A 25,339-nucleotide genomic window follows, 5' to 3' on the forward strand; every position below is an offset into this window, starting at 1 on the left:
AACAATTTCGAGGAAAATAATATTATTGTGATTAAAGTGTAGATATTTATATATAAACTGTACTGATTTGTCGGTAGTTTTGTTTCGAAGAAGTTTACGCGCGGAAATAATGTGCAACTATTATGCTCTTCATTAAAGCAGTACGATGAACCGGGATATCACGCAAACTAGTTCGATTCCGTTGAATACGAGAACAGGGTATGGCAGGATACGTACTAACGTGATATCTCGGCTCCCCTGAGAGAAGCGCGTTATGGGAATAGAGATCAATTAGAGCGATGTCACGGGCCGAGTAGCAGTGGATGGATGCACGGAAGTACTACCGGGGAGTGCGAGAGGGTTTGGGAAGTACTTCGAGTACCATTCCCAGATCGGGCGTACCTACCCATCCTAACGGAGCTAATTGCTAAGAGACCCGGGCCCGACACACTTCGAAGAGAGGCACCTGAATAGACCGGAATCTTGCCCGATTCCCCCGTCCTCTCTTCGTTTCCGCCTTTACTCTTTCGCCGGACTTTCAGGCCATATACCGATATACCGACAGAGAGAGACACTTTAGCCGCGCGCGAAACCGGAAGGAACTGAAAACGTGATCGAATCTGATAACTACTTTCTTCTTCGAACGCTCGTGCTTCTTTGACACGTGAATATTCATTATTCAGTTTCAGTGACACGTATATAAAAACAGCAAGCTGGAGTTTTATATTTATACAGAGAGAAGAATCCGTCGCTCTGCATTCATTGCTTTGACACATGCAGACATTGGAGATTAGATTTGATATCAGTGTCAACATATACCATTCCTTTTCAATTCTGACTTTCTGCAATATAGTCACTTGTGATTCATATTCACTGGAACGCGTAAAGTCTCACTGTTTTTCCATATGCAAGCATCTCAAGGAAAATGGGCAACAATGTTTATTCACGAAATAAAGTAGAAAGGTTTTCTGGTTTAATACGAACAGCGATGTAAATGTTAGGGGAGAACACAGAGAGAGGGCGAAATTTCACGTTGAAATCATCCTGCTGGTAGAGCGGATAAAAGATAGAGAAGCGTTTACCTGTCCAGTTTGTTGAGCATTATTAGGATCTCCACTCTCCTTGCCCCAACTGCACTTCACCGTTTGGCCGTTGATGTCTGTGTTGTGTACCGCTACGATGGCGTGCGTGGCCGACTCCTTGGTAGAAAACCTGAAATCGAAAAAGAAGGGGATTCAAGTCTTTTGTTAGTACGTGTCCTTCGACGTCAATGTTGAAGTTGGTGCAGTGCAATAGTGTGCACAAAAAGAAAACTCGCCGGAGCAATACAGGTACGAGGTTCAATTGGACCTTATTATAGTGGCTTAATGAAATGGTCTTTGTGACTAGTGCAGTTTAATTTATGCGAGTTTACTGTATGCACGAATGAGCACGATAATTGTGAATCTCGACAAATCTAAATTACTCCAGATAGACATTCAATATTAAATTCTACACACTAATTATGCGAGTTCAGTTTGTAGTTTACAATAATGTTAATTTTGGATGAACAATTACATTTAACACATAATACAGAAAGTTTATGCTTCAGCATCATGTTTTTCTAATAATATTTTAAAAAATTAGAAATGTGTGAAGAAAGAACGAAATATTTCAACTATGTCGAATTTGTCTGACAGTACTTATTGTATCGTATTTTTCGCTTCAACATCTGTGGTTTTCGTATAAAGTACAAAAATATTAATTTTACACAGTACTCTCTTTAATCATATAATGTATACATGGGATCTTCTCGATTATTTGATCACTCTGCACTGGAGGATTAAAGCTTCCGAGAATCTGATTAAAACACGAGGAATTTGGTGGCAAAATAGCAGAGGGAATTATTAAATTTATCGAAGATTAGGTCACTTTTAAACGTTCGCGTTCGAGATTGCACAATAGCAACTTTGTCCGTGAGCTCGTTCTTCCTTTTCCATCCATCGAGCTTCCATCCACGATCGTTGAGTAGGACGAACGATGGTCATCGTCAGCAACCCCCCCCCCCACCGTACCTCGAGTGATAACCAGCGGCAGATAAGATTCTTTCTTTCACCCGAGAAGAAAAGACCTCCTTCCCTTATCCATCCACCCGTCTCGCTTTCTCGCTGTACCTCGCAGTAAGTCCATACGTCATCCCGAGATATTCGTTTCCGGGTTCTACGCTATGGAAGAACGGAGAGAGGAAGAGCAATTAGACGGAAGATATTTGAACGACGGACATTGTCCAGGGGTGGCAGAACTGTGGCAGACATACGAAACGATAGAGGCCATCGTATTGGGTAAGGATGGACAAGGATATCGAGCGGATACGAGGGAGGATAAAGGACAGAGAGAAGAAGATATGTAAGGGTTTTTTGTGTCTTTCTCTTCCGTTTCCTGCTTCCCTCTAGCCTTCTGCCTCTCTCTCTCTCTCTCTCTCTCTCTCTCTCTCTCTCTCTCTCTCTCTTATCGCTCGTTCTAGAGCATCCCTCCCATTCTCTCGACAATCTTTTCTGGGGTAGGTCACGGTTCTTTCATCGTCGTTAAGGTAGAGCACTGAATTCGCTTTCGGCAGATATAAATGTTCAGCTGATTTCACGAACTATTATGTTATTTTGGTCTATACGATTAGAAAATATTTATACGGAAATCATTTTTCTATACAGTAAAATTCTTAATTGTGTGACGATTAATTTCTATTTCTATACGGTGAAATTATTCAGGTTACAAAATATGACTATCGATAAAAAAATTTAATAATTTTTTATGCATGTTTTTGAAACGTAAATAAAATTGATTTCGCCGATTGGGGAAGTTGAACTGAAATATATGATCTGTGCGAATGTAATGGGTAGATTAATGAAATGGCCACGATTCGAGCTTGATGAGTCCGACATGCTGCCATTGATCCGACATGTTCTCGCGTTTCGTGCCATAAATCACAAGAGACGGGCTATTGATGCATTCATGCGATTTCCTAATATTTTGTAAAATCTCATTTGATGACTAGTATTACGCTGATACCAATCATTGCTCATGATTTCGAGTACATAAAATTTTCTCAAGTTTCGCTACAGGTAGTCATTGTGTTACAACGCTCCAAATCCAATCACTTTATGCAAATGTATCCTCTGAACACATACGATGATTCTACCTGATTAGCCTTAGGCCAGATTGTTCGATTTTGTAATAAATTTATCCGGAGAATCAGTGCAAGTACTGCAAGCATATCATCAGCCATGCATAATACATATATGTATGGTAATCTAGCGTAATGGCACTAATGGCTTCAGGGTGATTGGTTAAACAATAGATTTCAACAAGGACAACATCATTTTTTTTTTAACAATTAATGTTACAGAAATTATATATAATATCTTTCAAGATGAATATTTATATATACATTCATTTGTCATTTTATCATTTTATTTTATACAGAATGTTTTAAAAATATCATACATTTTTAGTTTTGAAAACACTGATCGTAAACTGTTTAAAATAAAATAATTACACATTTTTGTGTTCCATTAAAAAAATTTGTATTACATTCTTATTATGCAAGTGAATTAAATATTTTAAGCACCGAAAATAAATAAAAAAAGTTATATATTATTATAATACGAATTTTTAATATACCATCAAGAAATATGTTAATTAAAGTTTGACTTAATTTAAAATAACGTATGACAATATATGAAATTTTTGTCCTAGATTTTACTTTTTTATAATGTAGTAAAAAGCTTCGGTAATTAACGAACTTTGATTATATAATCAGTGAAATGGTTTCAAGGGTTTCATACTAAAGTTCCGTTTAATTCCGTTTAATTCTTCACGAGAATTGGCCTTAAGTGTTCTTTGTGGAGTCTGGTGATCGATAAATCATTTTGTAATTTAAGCGGTGATAGAGTAAAACGACTTTTAATTACGACAATTCATTAAGATATAGAAAAATAATTTGTGAATTTTACATTCATTTATTAAAAGAAAAAACTTGTAGTAAGTGAGTAAAATTTGCATATATTTCTTATATAACAAAAATAGATGAATATTTGAAGTTGTTTTAAACATATTTTTGTAAACTGTCTGAAGTAATGTAGACTACCAAGTGAATTAGTAAAAAGTCTGTGCATGTTTTTATTTTAGATTAGAACTCTGTCTAAAAGAAGATTGATTTTGAATTAAAAAGAACAATGCTAATCAATTTTAACTGGACTATTTTCGTAAATACACGTAAAATAATATTAAACTGCGCAAAAGATTAATGAATAATCAATGCAAACAGTGAATTACGAATCCGCAAATGTCATGCTAACTTTACAATACAAAAAGAATAACTAGAACGGATTTATTATTTTCCATGACACCATTACGAAAGCTATAACGAAGCAAAATAATTAAGTAGCATGTATTTTGCACGTGATAACATAATTTCATGTTCGATCGATTTTATTATAAGATTTTGTATTGGTTATTTAATTGTCACAAAATTACAATTAATAATTGTATGTGTTCATACACAAACACACTGTTTTTATATAAAAATATAAGTTTATATTTAAGTCATATAAATTTGATGTTTTTAATGAGTGTAACTTTTCATTTAGCAAATATTATCAAACATTATTTTCTTTTAAAAGCCTACACATTATTTCGATTTTAAATACTAGATATGTTCATACTAATGATGTCAAATAACAAAAATAACGGTCATTTCATTACACACATTCGTGATTATTTTATCGTCATATTTTGTCATTATGATGTAATATATTATACATATATTATACAATATTTCAGTTTTGAGTTGTAATGCTTCATTTTATGTATATTTTAGTCAAAACTTAAAAATAAGTTTTTCCTTTGTGTGTGTGATTATTGTTTTCTGTTTGTTCATATTTATCGTTTTATTGGGTGTTCTTTATAAATGTCTTAAATGTAATAATTTGCATCTATTTGAGCAAACAAAGTTTGTTCTAACGGAATTTTGTGTACAATCGAGATTAACAGAGTATAAGCAAACATCATCGTAATAATATCGATTTAAAATCACTTATGTTTTTCATTTTCGATATCAGTCAACTATAATAATTACTTAAAACAAATAAATATTCCTGATGATAAAAATATCATTTTTATGTCGTATTTAATGATTATCAATTATCATTTTTCTTAATCAAATAATTATAATTAAATAAGTATTTCCAACAGCAACTATATTCAAAATGGAGACATTGAAACATCATTAAGATGTTTTTCAGACATCATTTAAGATGATTTTAAGATATTTTCTCTCTCAGTCTGAATAAAAAATTAATATATTAACTCTTTCTAGGAGTACTCTCTTTAAGAAAGTAACAAAAGATATGAGCTATCATTTTGCATATGTAAGAATCAAACGATGTGAAAACTATTTTGTATTTATTTATGAAAAATATTTTAACTGTATGTTTCATATCCTTTTGATAATATTTACTAAATTATTCTGTCATAAGTACTATATCTTTATTAATTTTTAAGTAGTTAGGCGGTCACAGCATCCCACGCATAATTATCTTAAGGATCTTGTTTTGCGAAAGTAAAATAAAAAGTGTATTGCCCAGACGTCTTAAAATTCATTATTTTTACATTTTTCTATCTTCTATTTCATAAGAGTATAACTAATCGATTCAGCTTTATACATACTATTAAAAATATAATTATAAAAAGTGACATTTTTTAGGATGTCTTGAACATTCCATCTACTTAAAAATTTCCGTAAGTATTTATAGATCATCATAAAATATCTGGTACAATCATAGAAGTTAAACAGTGCTAGATACATCGATCAATACATATATGGCATTGAAATTTGAGATGGGTGACCCGGTGAATTTTTCTCAAGTACCTTTGTGGTCGGACATATCATATATATCATTATTTTATCGTATAATATCACTTATTTGTAACATTAGATTGTCATTTTCATATTTTTAAAACGTCAACTAGTGATTTTAACAGTGATCAATGAATAACCAAAATCTATCCGTCCAAATGACGTACGCACATGATGTTATCTGGAGTAATTTCCTAAATAATATTATTTATATATGATTTATTATAGTAAGTACCAACGGCGAGCTTGAAAATATTTATATAACATATGCAAACATATTTTAATGAAAATGTTATAAAATACATATTTACCTGATAAAAGCATAGCCTTTGTCCTTAAATACTCGAATTTCTTGGATGGTTCCGAAGGGTGAGAAAGTTTTCTGCATGAGTTCTTCTGTTAAACCATTGGTCAAACCGCCGCAGTATACCGTGCAGTTGGTCGGACTACTTTGATTGTAAACTTCATCGAACGTCAACGGTTTTGCATTCGCTGTGAAACAAAAAAGGATAACAAAGTTTAAATTTTATTTAATTGTATAACCTGTTGAGAGGTCTAAGAAAATTGGTTGAAGCGTTAATAATCGCATCTACGGCGAACTCCTGAATATTAATTGTTACGTGTCTTTCTTGATTTAGAACATAAACTCGTAGCGACATAGAGTATTAAATATATTTATACGAATTTCTTACGCATTGCTATTGCTATGTAATATAAAAGGTATGTAACATAAAAAAAATTGTTTAAAAACAGTTTACTACGAAAGCTCAATTATGGCTTGAGCTAACGAGTTTTATACTGCAAATTTTTAAATTATATTTGCTACAAGTTGTTGATGTTGATTCTGTTTACACCAGGAGATTAATTACTCTTAGCAAATATAAAATTCAAAAAGAAGTTTAATAAGTTTAATTTAGATACACATATACAACGTCCACTATATTACAAGCTGTTTTAATCGAGATGAACGTAACAATTTTCCTCAAGTACGTTTAATTCAAGACTCTATCAATTACACATTACATTAAAATTCTAAAAATGGGATGGTGTCTTCAGGGATATTATTACGCGTCAAATATTAGTCACAGAGTGTTGTAAAATTACAATAAAGTATTATTCCACGATCACACAGGGAAATGTCTCGGGAAATATTAGCTGCCGTATCTCATTTATTTTGTTATCAATCACACAGTCATCCTGCTGAACGCATAACTCTTGCTCGTTCGCAGTCATGACTGGTGTACAAAGAATAAGCAGTGTTGAAGTGTTACGCACAAGTTTATCAAAAAACGATCAGCGCACGATGTAATGATTATTCCGTTTGCGACATCCAACGACAATCGGATACGATCCGGATAGCAATATAAGAAACAACACGCACGTGGGGCCTTGGGAAAGCCATTATTGAAAGTATCTAACTTCCCCCAACGCGATAGATCTCTCATGTATCCTTTACCTCTTCTCTCACCCCCCTTCTACCCCCCCCCCCGCGGTATTACTTTTACTGATACTACGAAAGAGGTCAACCGGGTTTCGCGGTGTGGTCGGAGCAGGACGCGAGAGCAGCTCGAGATATCGAACGGCAATGCCAAAGAGGTTGAATCCCGTCAGCTAAGTTTACGATCGTACGGGGGCTTAGTCTATACGGCAGAAACAAATATTATCAAACATTATTTTCTTTTAAAAGCCTACACATTATTTCGATTTTAAATACTAGATATGTTCATACTAATGATGTCAAATAACAAAAATAACGGTCATTTCATTACACACATTCGTGATTATTTTATCGTCATATTTTGTCATTATGATGTAATATATTATACATATATTATACAATATTTCAGTTTTGAGTTGTAATGCTTCATTTTATGTATATTTTAGTCAAAACTTAAAAATAAGTTTTTCCTTTGTGTGTGTGATTATTGTTTTCTGTTTGTTCATATTTATCGTTTTATTGGGTGTTCTTTATAAATGTCTTAAATGTAATAATTTGCATCTATTTGAGCAAACAAAGTTTGTTCTAACGGAATTTTGTGTACAATCGAGATTAACAGAGTATAAGCAAACATCATCGTAATAATATCGATTTAAAATCACTTATGTTTTTCATTTTCGATATCAGTCAACTATAATAATTACTTAAAACAAATAAATATTCCTGATGATAAAAATATCATTTTTATGTCGTATTTAATGATTATCAATTATCATTTTTCTTAATCAAATAATTATAATTAAATAAGTATTTCCAACAGCAACTATATTCAAAATGGAGACATTGAAACATCATTAAGATGTTTTTCAGACATCATTTAAGATGATTTTAAGATATTTTCTCTCTCAGTCTGAATAAAAAATTAATATATTAACTCTTTCTAGGAGTACTCTCTTTAAGAAAGTAACAAAAGATATGAGCTATCATTTTGCATATGTAAGAATCAAACGATGTGAAAACTATTTTGTATTTATTTATGAAAAATATTTTAACTGTATGTTTCATATCCTTTTGATAATATTTACTAAATTATTCTGTCATAAGTACTATATCTTTATTAATTTTTAAGTAGTTAGGCGGTCACAGCATCCCACGCATAATTATCTTAAGGATCTTGTTTTGCGAAAGTAAAATAAAAAGTGTATTGCCCAGACGTCTTAAAATTCATTATTTTTACATTTTTCTATCTTCTATTTCATAAGAGTATAACTAATCGATTCAGCTTTATACATACTATTAAAAATATAATTATAAAAAGTGACATTTTTTAGGATGTCTTGAACATTCCATCTACTTAAAAATTTCCGTAAGTATTTATAGATCATCATAAAATATCTGGTACAATCATAGAAGTTAAACAGTGCTAGATACATCGATCAATACATATATGGCATTGAAATTTGAGATGGGTGACCCGGTGAATTTTTCTCAAGTACCTTTGTGGTCGGACATATCATATATATCATTATTTTATCGTATAATATCACTTATTTGTAACATTAGATTGTCATTTTCATATTTTTAAAACGTCAACTAGTGATTTTAACAGTGATCAATGAATAACCAAAATCTATCCGTCCAAATGACGTACGCACATGATGTTATCTGGAGTAATTTCCTAAATAATATTATTTATATATGATTTATTATAGTAAGTACCAACGGCGAGCTTGAAAATATTTATATAACATATGCAAACATATTTTAATGAAAATGTTATAAAATACATATTTACCTGATAAAAGCATAGCCTTTGTCCTTAAATACTCGAATTTCTTGGATGGTTCCGAAGGGTGAGAAAGTTTTCTGCATGAGTTCTTCTGTTAAACCATTGGTCAAACCGCCGCAGTATACCGTGCAGTTGGTCGGACTACTTTGATTGTAAACTTCATCGAACGTCAACGGTTTTGCATTCGCTGTGAAACAAAAAAGGATAACAAAGTTTAAATTTTATTTAATTGTATAACCTGTTGAGAGGTCTAAGAAAATTGGTTGAAGCGTTAATAATCGCATCTACGGCGAACTCCTGAATATTAATTGTTACGTGTCTTTCTTGATTTAGAACATAAACTCGTAGCGACATAGAGTATTAAATATATTTATACGAATTTCTTACGCATTGCTATTGCTATGTAATATAAAAGGTATGTAACATAAAAAAAATTGTTTAAAAACAGTTTACTACGAAAGCTCAATTATGGCTTGAGCTAACGAGTTTTATACTGCAAATTTTTAAATTATATTTGCTACAAGTTGTTGATGTTGATTCTGTTTACACCAGGAGATTAATTACTCTTAGCAAATATAAAATTCAAAAAGAAGTTTAATAAGTTTAATTTAGATACACATATACAACGTCCACTATATTACAAGCTGTTTTAATCGAGATGAACGTAACAATTTTCCTCAAGTACGTTTAATTCAAGACTCTATCAATTACACATTACATTAAAATTCTAAAAATGGGATGGTGTCTTCAGGGATATTATTACGCGTCAAATATTAGTCACAGAGTGTTGTAAAATTACAATAAAGTATTATTCCACGATCACACAGGGAAATGTCTCGGGAAATATTAGCTGCCGTATCTCATTTATTTTGTTATCAATCACACAGTCATCCTGCTGAACGCATAACTCTTGCTCGTTCGCAGTCATGACTGGTGTACAAAGAATAAGCAGTGTTGAAGTGTTACGCACAAGTTTATCAAAAAACGATCAGCGCACGATGTAATGATTATTCCGTTTGCGACATCCAACGACAATCGGATACGATCCGGATAGCAATATAAGAAACAACACGCACGTGGGGCCTTGGGAAAGCCATTATTGAAAGTATCTAACTTCCCCCAACGCGATAGATCTCTCATGTATCCTTTACCTCTTCTCTCACCCCCCTTCTACCCCCCCCCCCGCGGTATTACTTTTACTGATACTACGAAAGAGGTCAACCGGGTTTCGCGGGGTGGTCGGAGCAGGACGCGAGAGCAGCTCGAGATATCGAACGGCAATGCCAAAGAGGTTGAATCCCGTCAGCTAAGTTTACGATCGTACGGGGGCTTAGTCTATACGGCAGAAGCAGGCTACGGGTGTAAACGCGACCGGTAAACCACGGCCTGTAATTGCCTCGTTCGGGGATGGAAGGTTCTCAGAACGGCGGAACGTCCCGTTAAGAACTTACCGAGGGACGTTCTCTTCTTTTCTCAAAGCTCGGCATTATCTCTTTATTGCCTGGTGAACGTTATTCTCAGTATTCCCGGAATGTCGGCGCAGCTTGCCCGCCTCCGTCGCCGCCACCGCCTATGGTCGGCTTTAAAAAATTTTGTTTGTTCTAGAATGCTTATTTCGCAAAAAGAGAGATTGAAATATCTGCACTTCTGGCGCTTGCGAAGCCGTGAACTTTTTACGGTTCTACCTTCTTTGATCGCCGGCCGTTTCGCAAGTTAATAGCTGAGAATTATTATTACGACAAAATGTAACGAATCGATGCGTTATCGCGACACGGTAGTTAATTAGTGCGATATCATACTTTACGAGTCATGTGATTGCAGAATCTGCCCATGACGAAAAAGATATTTTCAAAGTAAATCGAAAATTTCCCCAAGCATTTCTGATATATAGAATTGTCAAATGTAATAAACGCTCTTTATTTTCTTTTATCAAAAAGAAACCAGATTACTAAATTCGTAAAAGAGAGAATCTATCTTGTAATTTATGTTGTTTTATAATTATAGAACAGCACGCAAAATATAAACAATAAATGTATGAATATTATATTATTGTTCTTAAACGTTTATACTGTAAACATAGATTTGCATAGTTTCATTATTAGTATTCGTAATTGTTGAATTAAGAATTATTATACACATTATATACATCATATTGTGAGTGTGTAGGTGTATATAATATAAATCTTTAAATTAGCAAGCAATTTTATGTCAAGATGCAGATAAATCATATCATTATACAAAAAAGATATGTCTATCTGTACGTCTAACTGCTGTTTATGATTCTACTCAAAACATGCAAAGTTTTTCATAATATTACGATTAAATAAGCTTTTCAATTACAAAAAATTTGATTTCTTAAAAAATATTAATTATCACGATTATTACCAGATTTCTGAAAATATAATTTTGATTCTGTAAAAATAAGCAGATTGCGTGAATAGATAATTCCGACAAAAGTTCCAAACAAAAGCTATTTTTGAACATATAAATATATAATAATTGTTTCATAAATAATTTATTCTGGCACAAAATGATTATAACGCATATATGTATGCGACAGGGTATTTTAAAATGATGCTGGCTCTATACCTCATATCCTCTTTTTAGAATTGTAATAAATTGCCTTCAGCAGAATATTAATTTTATATTGGATTTTAAGCGACACGAGAAGCTGTCGCTGCTTTTCTGTCAATACTTGTCCGCGCTGTGGACGTAGTTTTCGAGATTTAAGAGAGAGCGAGAGGAGGAATCGAGATTCAAGATATCGGGGATCGATTGGAAGAATTGCTCCCAACGTTTTTGAAGCGGTTATATCGAGAATATCTGGTTGAAAAATTGAAGAGCTATTGTAGATCTATGGCGATGGTTTTCGTACGGAGCGGATTCCATGAAAGAGAAAAAAAAAGTTTTCAAAGAAAGCTTGCGGAGATGAAGTTGATTCGGACATGGAATGATACTGGATGAAAGAACATCTATACGATCGTATTTTTATCGAAATTTATCACGTTGAGTTTTTGATTGATTCTGATATGATACATAATGTACAGTAATATATTCAAATGAGAATCAGGATGAACAGTATTATCTATATAATGCATAAAATCGTTATATGTCGATTTATATTTACATCATTAGATATATATGAGTAGCTGCGTCGGTTCGATGTAAGCTCCAACCAAAGTCAGTTAATCACAAGCGTATTATAGGAAATAATATAATTTTTTTAAAATAAATTTCTCATATATTCGTATTATATGTATTAATGATAACGTTTATATTATTAAAATTTGAAAAAAAATGTAAGTAATTAAAACAAGACGAGATACTTCTATTTAACTTAAAACTTTTTGACAAAAGGACAATAATTTTCGTAGGAAATTTGATCTTTTATCCTTATTTTTTAAGTAATAAAATTGATAAATTTTAAAATTCTAATACAGAAATGCCACAGGAATAAAAAAAAATAATTCTTAGGTATAATTGAACTTGCTCTTTCGAACGCTGGCTTTATTTCCCCTCTGCGAATTCTTAGTACTTTAATCGAAATATTTCTCTCTCTCTCTCTCTCTCTCGCTCGCTCCAAGATTGGGCTACCTATACCGATTCAAACTGATTTGATTCCACTGAGTATGCGATATTCCAATTTAACCCCTCAGGCATGACTTTCTCGACGTTTCCATTTTAAGTGGTCGACTCATGCGTCGTATGCGCTAAGGTCTTAATACGTACCCAACCCTAACGTGATTGCACGACTGGCACGATCCTGAAAACGCTATTTACCAACGTATTATAGTCACAGTCACACACCGTCGATATGTTTAAAGTTCGACGTTTTCGAGAGCTGCGCTTGCAGAAATTACGTGTCAGTTTACGCGGCAATAAAAGTAAGTAACTACTTTCGAGTATTGAGCACGCGAGCGTAATAGCAACGATATTACAGGGACTAAAAATTTTCTCTGCAGGAATATCCTATAAATTTTCATCGACTAATAATCCATATTATACAATAATGCGGATCAAACAAGAATTCGGGTGCCGACAAGAAAATATCCAAATTTGGCTGGTTCTGTCAGATCACTTTCCCTCTTTGTACATGATCCGTGATTTATGATCCTTCGGACGTGCCTGGTCGAAGATACGCCATTACGGCAAACAGCCTGTAGTTCCAGATTCGGCTCATTAGGCAGCTGATTACGTGGACGTGCCTAAATCGAAGTTCTATACGTCAGGTCAATGGCGGCTCCGGCGTATTCCCGTGAAACTTTATTCTTATCTAGCGGGAACCACTTGGCGATCGAATAACTAGATTTATCGCGCGAATCTAGTAACTTTTTACTTCACTGAATTTCCGATAACTCGCCGCTCCCGAGAGCCGGGAGATGAAAGATCAACAAGAAATTCGGGGGTAAACTCGAAATTTTCTACCGACCGCGTCGGAGTCCGGACGCGCTAGTTCTGACCTTAAGTAAAAAAAAAAAAGAAAAGGCTGCAGAACACTGAAGTGTGAAGAGAAAAAAAAAGAAAGGACGATGGCTTTAGACCTCCGCAATATCTCCTTGCTCGTTCCTTCTCCCGAAAGGGAAGTTTCCACTTTTCTCCGTTTTATGGCGGATGGAATCTCCAGTGGTCGACGATAGAACTCGAATGTACGTATCTCGTGCCCTCTTAAATAACGCGGGTACTTGAAGTTTCGTTGGCACTGGTCACCCTAGCAGCGCGCCAATATTCGTCCCGACTAAATTCATGGTAGCGGGTACTAAGTGGACACTGGCTGTCCCCGTGGCCATTCTCCTTTTTCTTATTCTCGGACATCCGTGGATATCTGAATAATCAATGCTCGAACTGACGCTGCATTTGTAACTTTCTAGTGGTTTATGTAAATCAGGACGAACTGAGAGCAGAATGGGGCAGTTCCTTGGTTCCCGACGCACGAATACTTTATCCGTTTCCTATTTCGATTATTGTTGCATTATCCATATAACTTCATAAAAAGTCAATTTGTATTTAAGCCATTATATTGTTCGTGTTAAATTTGTGCCCGGATATATACGTCTGGTGATATTAGATTCTTGAAAAAAAAAAAAAAAAAAAAGATGTAGGCAAAAATTGTCAGAGTAAAGTTTTATAACATACTATTGTATATGTAAAAATTTCACAATTAATTCCTTACGTATTTATTGCAATTTATATTTGCCTTGTATCATATTGTTAAATCGTGTTTATTTATAATTGTCTATATATATAATTTCAAATTATAAAAGTACTGTTAGAACCTTCTCCCAACAAATATTAACATAGCGGAGAACATGATGGGGAAAGTATTGAATGAGAAATTGTGCACGTATATAAAAGTGCACATGAACTAAGAAAAATTGCATGTAGTACAAGAAAGTAATGAAATGCGAAATATGCGAAGTATGAATGGGGGTATTACGGATAGAATTTGATGGAGAAACGTTGTGCATACAATCACCGACTCCATTTCTCTTATAAGAAATCTGAGCACTGATTCACTCGGATGATAATAACCAAATTACATAAAAATATCGACAAGAGTGAAAAATTAAATAATATGGAATATGAGGAATATAAGGAATATGAAAAATAGAGCGAAAAGAGAGTGAAGGAAGATTCGATTTTCTTTTACCTTGCTCACTGTACAATTCCCCTCTCATTCTCTTCTTACCGTACCTCTCTCTCTCTTTGTCGTATTCCTTTATTACCATTTTCATTCAATTTCGAATATTTTAAGTCCGATAAGACTTTCCAAATAAGGGGAAGTATACGAGCATGCATATTAAAGCCAATGTATACAAATTGTATTGTAAAACGTTACGACATAAAAAAATACTTTTAACAATATTAGAACGTTACTACATACGTGCATATGTTCCGAGGTGCGCACTCGGTATACATGTATGTACGTACATAAAAGATCATCATACAAGTCTACCAATTTAGTTGAATACCACTAGTTATACTATAAACAGCAGTTCACTCGCTCGTAATTTTAATTTTCAAATAGATAATAAAAATATTTTCGACAACGTGTGTAACGCGAAAAGAAATATTTTTTTTCACGAATAAAAATTATGGAATACATTTGGATGTACCGGTGTGATATATTTATAATGATACATTTACTGTTTCATTTTAAGCGCTTATTAATGTGACGATATATGTTCAAAAAATGTGGACGAAAGAGAGAACGGCTGTGTATGTACGAAAAAGAATTGGAGCGATAAAATATTACTTTAAATCAACGGATAATTAGTGTGCCGAAATGACACCTGCTGGTTGATCTATCGTAATATTTTACAGCTACAGTGATATATAGCAGTGCTGATATTTTTCTCCACGCAACAATGTATACAAGTATGAAGAGTGAAAGTGGAAAGATAAGAGAATGATTAATAATTATAATAGTAATAAATACAACATAGATAAGTAATATAATAATAATGTTAAAGGTATTTGAAAGGTTGCAAAGTATAATTATTGAAAAAGAGGTAAGAAGTAAGAAAAAAGTATGAAACATATTTTTAATAAAGGGTAAATTAGATAACGTTCGTAGCTAACTTGCTTTGATTGTAATACACTTACACACTTGTTTATGCTCACACCACCTCTCTCTTTCTCTTTCTCTCTTTTCTTTGCTACTGGCCTTAACTCTTGACGTATCATCCTCCTGCAAAATATCCGTGTTAAAACGACACGTGCAAAAAAAATTAACGCAGCGACGATTCGTATGGAATATAAAACCTACAGAATATATTGATTGTCATCGGTGTCGATAACTATTTGCGATATTACAGTAAACAATCCTTGCACGCAATAATTTTCAATTAAGCATAGTGTTCCAATAATGAATTGATTTTTGTTCTTATATATATATATAATGCGTATTATGTTAAGTTAAAAGGAGTTCTATAGCTCTCGATGTTTAATCTTTCTAATGGAAGTTTCGTTGCAATCGGACTGTTAGAAAAAAATACTGAGATTTAGTGAAGGTTTCGTTCAATGATAAATGAGCCAAGCCGGGTTGACGTTAGATTTGTACACCGAAGAACTCGATACAGGTATTAGTCAAGCGTAAATTCGCGATACAATAAGGTACATGAAGAATGGCGGAGCAAATGCTTTCGATCATGAGGGCTTTGTACAAATGTGCTACATTAAATGAAGTCTACGTTTGAATGGATTTTCCCCTTTCTTCTTATCCCACTCGCTTACCATTGTGACGATAGTTTGTACATCCTTATGCCACTACGGTACTAACGACAATTTAATGGATCTCCTCATAATGACAAAAACTGGGTATTTCCTGACCAGTTTCTCCCATCTTTCAAGATTACGCTATAAACTATACGATGCGTCTTTTTATGGATAGTATAACCGTATATCGACGCACGATGAGATTGTGTGTAAGTTATACTTTTACTATCCTACTTAAGTGTATAGTGTTATAATGATAGATATTACCTTCAATTAAGTTTTAATTAAGTTAAGCTCAATTAAATTAATTTTGAGTTCATGCTTATGAACTCAAAATTAATACATTACAAGCTTATACATTGCAAGCCTATACAAGAAATTTATACCATATATACTATACATATATATACTCTATATTATCAATATATTATAAATAATATTATTTTACATACTTTATGATATTGTATCATCATTAATAATTGAAATTGGCATATCAGTTAAAAAGTTTTTAAATACATACAATTTTAAATAGACTAAAAAACAGTTTTTAATTACATATAATATATATGTATATGAAATACAGAAAAATGCAATTATAATTAAATGTAATTAGTTTTATTTCAAGTTACTCTTATATACAAATAAGTTGAATTATATAAATATATAAAAAATATTATATATAGAGTAAATCTCAAGACTCGAATAAATTATGATCATGCAATCAAAGCTAATATCAAGTTCTTCATATTCGGAAGTACAAATATAGCATAGATTTGCATAAATCGAAGTTTCATACAAAGACGCATAATACATTTGTTGCAAGTGCATATACCACGTTAAAGTCTATACCTTCAAGTACAATCTAACAGTAAACACAGACGCGTGTTCTCCACAGGGACATTATCGGGACTAATAAACCTGCGAGCTAAACCACGGTTGCCATACTTTGCCAAGAAAGCTGAGTAACCATGGCCGTTAAAGTTTCCGTATAATCTTGGGATAGGCGGTTTCGTTCTGAGGAAAAGCTTTACTTTGAACTCCATGCTCACACACACTGAAGTTTGAGCAACATCCAAATCTATGCGAAAGGGTTATTAGGTTATTATTTATGACTCTTGTTTTGTACTTCCCATATCTCTCTATCACAATTATTGAACACATAGTCGGTAGTCGGTATCTTTCCCGTTTACATAAATTTCCATTTGCATTACTATACAACTTAAGGGGTGAAGTTACTTTAGAATTAAAAAAAAATCGTTTTCTTTTTTCTTAAAAGTACAAAAAGTCTTACAGCGAGGAAAAATTCCCAAGTGTCATTTTTGGAAGTTTAAAGAATCGTACTTTTCGGTAAGATTTGTAACTTTTGCGAAGGGATCCTTTTGAAAATAATAAAGGAATTAGTTACGTGCGACTCGATCATCTCTAACATCGGCTAAGAAGGATCAGGAAGAAAAGAACGAGGAAGGCCTATTGTATGATGCAGATATCACAGATTAAAGATCAACATGTCTATCGTTCATTGTTACATACAACTTTAAATGCATTTTTCTCGAAATTATTTTTTTTAAGCTGGCCGGAAACATAACTCCCACAAATCTTGACCGATTTACTTGAAATTTTAACTTCAAAATTACATTCTCTAGAGAAAGGATTTTTTTTAAGTTGCATACTTTTTTTTATATAAACAATTTTTCACCTATTGTTTTTACCCTTTAAATTTAACATCTTCAAATTCATATCATTTTTTCAGAAAAATGTATGTATGAGCTGTAGCGTCGCCATTTTGTAACAAAATTACTATAAAAAAAATTTTTTTACACTTTAATGTATCATATGTGCAGCAAAGACCTAAAATACATTTTTTTTTATTTCTTACATTACATTCCCGAAAAAAACTCATAAAATTAGGCTTATTTTTCGTGCTCTAGAGTGCACCCTGCTTTACCCCTTAAGTACAATAATTAATGAAAGTTATTCAAATTTTACATTTTTTTTATATTTAATTTTATTAAATTTATATTATAATTTAAGATAATTTAAAACGTTTTATTTCGATAATTGAGAAGAATTATTGAACAGTTTGAATGCTTTAATCCTTTTTATTATAAATTTAACGTTTTATATTATTATTTATTTCAAAATGATAGCCTAGCCAAACAATTATAATATGTTGCATACATTTTTATAAATTTTGATAAATATATGTAAAATATTGTATACAAAATAAGAGTGAGATATTATAATCACATTGTTAATATTCAATTCATATATTCCCAAATGAGGGAATTTTCACAAAAGTAACCATTTAAATAAAGTAATAAGAGTGCAACGAGAAATACGGATTTCTAATCGAGATGTTTTCACCGTATTCAATCACTGTGATATTCGGCGCTCGAGTTAGTCTCTAGAATCGAGTCTAACTTGGTGCTTCGTGCTTCCCTACTCCGGTTCGTTCTCTCCGAGTCGGGCCAAGCCAAGATTTGTAGTCGCCGCATAAATTCGAGCTTTCTCCCTTCTCAGACTTGTCCTAATAGATTGGCGGCCCCGATAAAGACGTCCAATACGTACGTGTGTATTTAGACACTCTTGGTTTCTGCATCTATAACTGCTAATTCAAATCAATTCGTCTTAATGGTCATTTTATTGCTAAAAATTTCTAAAAGTCTGTTGGTACGCGTATAAATCGCGGTTTATGATATCGCTCATCCGGAATCGTGCAATTAGAAGGGTGGAATGTATATATGTATATATATATATATATATGTAGCTTTTATACATAGGTAGATCGCCACTACACACTGTAGCTACAATGCAGTGTGGTATTGAAGAGGAAAGCTGTTTTATGTCTTTCAGACCGAGAGAACGCTTGTAATTAATATACGGCAATCCGACGGAATTAACAATTTCATTAAATTTTCTTTAAGACACTTATGTGTTTGCATACAAGCACGAATGAAAGGCGAGGTTCGACATGTTTTTCAGTGCACGTTTTTTTGCGAATTACTTTCCTATTTGATCAATCAATCGAGAATCATCCTATTAAGTGAACCGTCTCGATAATCTGCCATGTGAGTTTTTTGCGAGGATCGAGGATCGAATGTATAAACAATGCAAAGAATACAATGAAAAATAAGTAGACGAAAAAGGTGAGAGCCGTTTTAGATTAAGCCGAAAAAGAGTGAAAGAGAGGAAGAAAGAAAGATACGAAAGAGGGAACGAGACAAGGATAGAAACAGAACGATCCGGAGTGAGAGGGAAACTGATCCGAGCGTTTAAAGAGCCACGGGGGTGTTCAACAGCGTTCCGCACTCGACGACGAAATGGTCTCCCGCCTCGCCGAAACGGGAAAACCAATCCTCTCTCTGCACCTTCGTTCGCCTTTCGCCTATGTGCCTATATTACCTTCGATCCGCATCTCTGCAAGCCCTCGCCACCCTCCCGCAGGCGGCACCCGCCGCCGCTGCCTCCGATCCTTCGCCAGCTATAACCCCCTTCCGCACACCTCCATTCGTCCTCGACCCTCTAAAACCCGACGTGTTCGGCACCTCCTCCGTTCCCGAACCCGATCCCGCCAAACTGTGCAGTATGTTCGCAGCAGGCGGCAGCCCTCAGGAATTTCATTTCGTGTGCGAGGCTAATTATACGCCGGGCTTTTACATACGACGCTGTCGCTATTTTACTATGGGTCAGCGTGGTGCATGATTTTCCAGGGTTGCGCACGATTCATAGTAAAAATCACTATGGTCCCGATCAACGCTTCGTTTGGCATCGTGTGTCAGAGGATGCAATAGAAGGCAATTATGGAGGATGCAATAGAAGGCAATTATGCGTAACCGAGAACGTTCGCGTATCGAGTTCACACATGACGATTGCTATATCAAATTTTGTAACAGTAAGCATAAAAGTTCATGATATATCGCAATCGTGATTTTCGACATAATATGGAACTAACAATAAGATGGACAAAAATGTAATAGGTTGAAGGAATAAGAGGAAAAAAATTTGTCTTAATATATATCTTGAAAATATGGTAGTCGTGGGGCAACATTGTTACGTTTTCAAAGAATTTTATCCTAAATCTCTGTCATATTCATTAATGAAACTATAATAAAAAATTCATAAAATAAATTTAATCAAATTGTTTGTAATAAGATCTATAAAGTGTTTAAAACTAATATAGAGAAACATGGCTCATTGCCCTGTTTCTCTATATAAATTTAATCAATTATAAGATTTAATATTGTACTAATTGTAAGTTTAATTCATTTGACTGAAGTGTATGGTAAAAATCTTTAAAATATTGTACCACAATATTGTATTTTTAGAGTAAATTTTAAGAAAAAATTCTTTCCATGAAGGATTTCAATTATTTTGATCTATTTCAATGCAACGTACTGAAGAAAAATTGAGAAAGGAGAATATATTCGCAAATTAGCACGAGAAAGATACGTACCTTTACAGAAATCTAATATATACGGACTAATACATTGCAAGACAGTAATTAATTATACTTATTTTAAATATTAAAAGAACTGTTGTTCAGTACTTTTAGTACTCCAAATAAATAATATTGTCTTTCAATAATAAATTGGCTAGTATATTAAACTGACGAATTAGATTTCTATCAGGTTATATAGGATAAAGGGTAAACCATACGGATTAGATGGTCATAGGTTCTTTTTAGAATGACTACGGAAATGCTCTATTTAAATTGTTGGAGAAATTATAGCCTACGGTCATCTTTTCCGTATGGCTATAATATCCGAATTTACCCTATATTTATAGAATTGTGAATAAGGATTTTGGCTAGGCAGTGAGGCTCACTGTCATGTTCGTGTACATTGTGCAATTATCATATTCATTGGAAAGACCGTGTCGCCGATCTACTCGTACTTGTAAAAACACGTTAGCCACGCGACTGTATTACTGTTAGATTGGTCCTGGGTTCCGAGGTGCTGATAGTAGTGATTGCTTGGTCGAGGAATCGGGGTTGGGTTAGTGGTTGCAGCGGTGACTCGCTCGGCAACTACTCACGAGTTACTACTACAAACATTGGGTCTCTTTCTCACTCTTTTTCCTGTGTGTGCTCGGTCTCCGGCTATCTATCTTTCCATGCGGGTTCTCGCACCTATGTCGCTCATCCCTTTCTAAAATCACCGCCTTATCCGCCCCCGCGCTTGTCTACCATCATTTACTTTCGACCACTTTCACGATTAAATGGCCGCGAAATTGCGACTGTTTTACGTGAGCTGGATAGTCTAGTCCGTAGTAGTTTTACTGTAGCGGATTTCGAGAGAAAAATATCGAGGTGAGTTTGAATTCCCCGACGAATTTCTCATGTTCCCGTATAAATAATTATTTTACGTTATATTAATAATTTATGAATAACAAAAACAAAATACGAAGAAGAGTATACTAGATTTCTCTTTTCTTCAAACTCGGCGGCAAAAATTTAATTAAACCGAAAATGACTTATTTTGAGTATTAGAGTAAAAGTAAAAACTGAACAATATTTTAATTTAATACTCAAAATAAGTGTAATCAATCACTACCTCCATTAAGTTTTTGTAAAAAGAAAAAAATCTTATCAAATCTCCGTATTCCATCTGGTAGAAAGATATTACTTAACATTGCTTTTTACATTAAATATATAAGGATAAAAAATAAATCTCAGTATATCACAAATGTTGAAGCGAATCTATATATTTTTAATGCCGATTTCAGTACACATATTGTATAATTTTTTAATCTGATACGAGGCAATCTCCCCTTTTGTCTGTTCTTCCAAATTTCTGCTTTGTCATAGTGCTATATTTCACATGTGTTTGCCGTAATAATTTTCCCAGGTCGATTCATATGTAAAAACATACACGCTCGCTTCATGCATTTGTGCCCTTTGAAAGTGATGTATGATCTTGATTGGCCGAATCGTTCTGAAGTAGACGTCGTCGTGAGGACAAACGAGCGCCGATTTACATCGGAAATCCGGAGGCGAAATTGCGCGAGGACGAAGTAGGTTTATCGGCACGATTTGTATAATCGTCAAAGTTTTTGGGATTGGAGCAGGGCATACGCGTACATACACCGTCTCTTGAGTAAACTCGATCGATCTCGGGCTACGGAAATCTAATTTTAGCAAGATACCGTCACTCTTGTTTGCTGACTGTCGGTAGAAATGTGCATAAGGTGTTTTTATTTTTTAAATCAAAATTTGTATCTTTCATTTAAATCATTTATTTGTTTAAATTATACATTAAAATTAATTTTAATCAAGAATATTACCATATTAATTCGACCGATCAATCATTTTGGTTGATTTCTCAGCAAAAAAATAATCTGCCAAGCGTTTATACACGTTTTATCATTAAATATATGATTTTAAAAAAGCATAATTAATCATTCAGATAAGTCTCTCTGAATAATATGTCTATAATGTGATATAATGCATTTTATAATATAATGTTATTTAAATGATAGTATTAAAATATCTTTAATATTCTAAGAAAATGATCAAGAATTCATGGAAAAACAGACATTGCATCTTTTATCGTGCGTTATAATTTTGAGCAACATCTATAATTGATTGCCAATGAGATTGCCATGTTACATGATTTTATACATAGTTGCGATACAAAGTAATTTATATATTATTTAAAAAAAGACACTATACATGTGGAGTTATACATACAACTTCAATAATAATGACATTTCTTTAAATCAATTGGAAAGCGTCAGCTACAGTTAAATTAGATATTGGAATAATAACCATTCAAATAAGTTTCTAATTTATCACTGCTTTTATTTATTACATATGTTTTTATTTCTTTAAAAGTGCTCCATAATTTGTCTTTATTTACTTCGGTATTTAAACATGCCAGTATAATTAACCAAGTACAATATTTAAACAGAGGAGTTTGTTACTGAAAACTAACACAGCCATTATTATTCCCGGGACAATCATCGATATTAATTTCCGTATATATGGTATTCCGGCTTACTGAACTAAACGGCTCAGTCGATGTTGTTCGATTAAAGCAAAATTGTACATTTTAACGTCCATTATTTGCAGTAATATTTATTCCAACTTAAAAATGCATATTTCCCTGAGTCTCATTCTTACTATTGAAATACACGGATAATCGATATGATTGTTCCCATTGGCTCTGAATTGTGGATGTGCAATAGGAAAGACCAAGTGTTTTAACGACCAAATGGATCTTGCAACGACCGACTGCTGTTAGTACACACAGCCAAGAGAGGAGATGCACGACCAGGATACGTTGCCTCTTGTGCGAAATACATCTCAAGTGTAGGTACTCCTCAGAACAATACCTACGGGATTCAATGTAACATCCACAGTCTGGCTTAGAACATTACCTCTTTCGAAACGGGTCACTGAGAACGAACTCGGAGCAATTATAGTGACAATGAAAAAGACAAGTCGTTTTCATCAACTTTTAATGTTTTGTGATCAGGAAGTAACGGTTAGAAATGTAAGCTCATTACGTAAGTTGAAAAATAAGGGAAACATGTAGCACTAATTTCATTCTCATAATTATATAAAACTAATTTCTCTGAATTTTTGTGGCGAAATAATATTATTGATACTTTATATGAAGATGTAAGAAGATTTTTAATATCGTATCATATTATAGATTGGGAGAAAATTGAAAGCAATTTAAATTTAAATTTAAATTTCGAATGCTATATTGAAAAAGTTGTCGATTCTAATAGCAAACGTGCATTAAATTATGTCAGAGTTGAGATTATTGTATTTATTAACGCTAACAATATGTTTCTATTTGTTTGCGATTTTTGCACTTCTCGAATCTCGTGGTTTGCAAGACAAACGAAAAAAGAATTGGAAAAAGAAAAGGAACAAAGAGCGTCACGACTTTAAACCAGCGCTAAGGGTCCCAACTTCGCCATGGATCAATTGTAAACGACAAAGCCTCCAATTTCCGTCAATTTACGACACGAAATACACGGGTACAATTGTGTTGTCTGCTTTTTAAACTAACTCTCACAAGATACGTCGTATTTTTCTCTATTGACTTTACGTCGTATTGCAAAAACAGACGCGTTCTTAATTCGCATCACGCGCGGATTTCGTATTCTGTCCGAAAGTTTCACATCTCGCCGCATTATCGAGTCAGGAAGTCAGAGTGACCCGGAGATACTGGGGCAGAAGAAATTGCGGCTCATGTGTTCGAGAGGCTCGCAAGCGCTGTGGGCATCTTTGTCCTTCGATTAGTTAAATCGTGCGAGTAATATAAAAAAAAAACCCGATTTAGCACGTACATTAATCTCGTCAAAGAGAAATAGGACGGGAGAGACGTAATATTCTTGGAATATATAATTAATTAATTACATCTTGTTTACCATTTTGGTCATTAGTAATTTGAAAGGACCATTGTGCATATCGTTATTAAACCAGCCACTGTTACTCATAACTTTTAATCGAAACGACGATGTTTAACATCGCAATGTTATGATAATACGATGTTATGTCACGATAATTAGCATACGCCATATCTGTACGGATAAACAAGATATTTAGGATGTACATCTATGCAGCTCATATATGATAATGGTGCATAATATGCATGATGGATATGCTCTGGTTAGTTGGACAATTTATAGCTTCATTGCTTAAAATGTAACAATTTACGAATCGATTATGGAATACCATGTTTATTAATCTCAATTAGAGGTTGGGGCAATAGCTAAATTTTCGGACTGATCAAACTTCAAATGTAACTATTAATTTATATTAATATTTATCTATAAACTCAATCACGACAGGATTTAGCCATTCAGTCAGGATAGAGTCTGATTAATCTGAATTAAAATCTTTAATAAAATCCTATTAAACATTTACATATTTAAAAATAAGCTTCAAAATTGTTTGATAAATACGAGTATATTTTATTTTAAGGATGTTTAAGCTACGGAAATATCAACTAAAAGGTATTAGCCAAAAAAGCCAATATTAGTCAATATCAGCTACCAAATTTTGATTGTA

At 33.5% G+C, this 25,339-nt stretch overlaps 1 protein-coding gene across 1 annotated transcript in view; it reads right to left on the reverse strand.

Moving 5' to 3' along the window:
* LOC108777036 (nucleolysin TIAR) overlaps positions 1 to 25,339 on the reverse strand; it is a 437,806-nt gene that overhangs the window by 8,826 nt on the left and 403,641 nt on the right. Inside the window, exons 7-8 of the mRNA XM_018543822.1 lie at positions 9,106 to 9,286; positions 1,062 to 1,191 (exon numbers count right to left, since the gene is read on the reverse strand). Of these exons, the coding sequence (XP_018399324.1) occupies positions 1,062 to 1,191; positions 9,106 to 9,286 (311 nt within the window). The remainder of the gene's footprint in view (positions 1 to 1,061; positions 1,192 to 9,105; positions 9,287 to 25,339) is intronic.

This window comes from Cyphomyrmex costatus, unplaced genomic scaffold (assembly GCF_001594065.2).
Source record: "Cyphomyrmex costatus isolate MS0001 unplaced genomic scaffold, Ccosl1.0 scaffold4, whole genome shotgun sequence".
In the NCBI taxonomy this organism is placed as follows: Eukaryota; Metazoa; Arthropoda; class Insecta; order Hymenoptera; family Formicidae; genus Cyphomyrmex; species Cyphomyrmex costatus.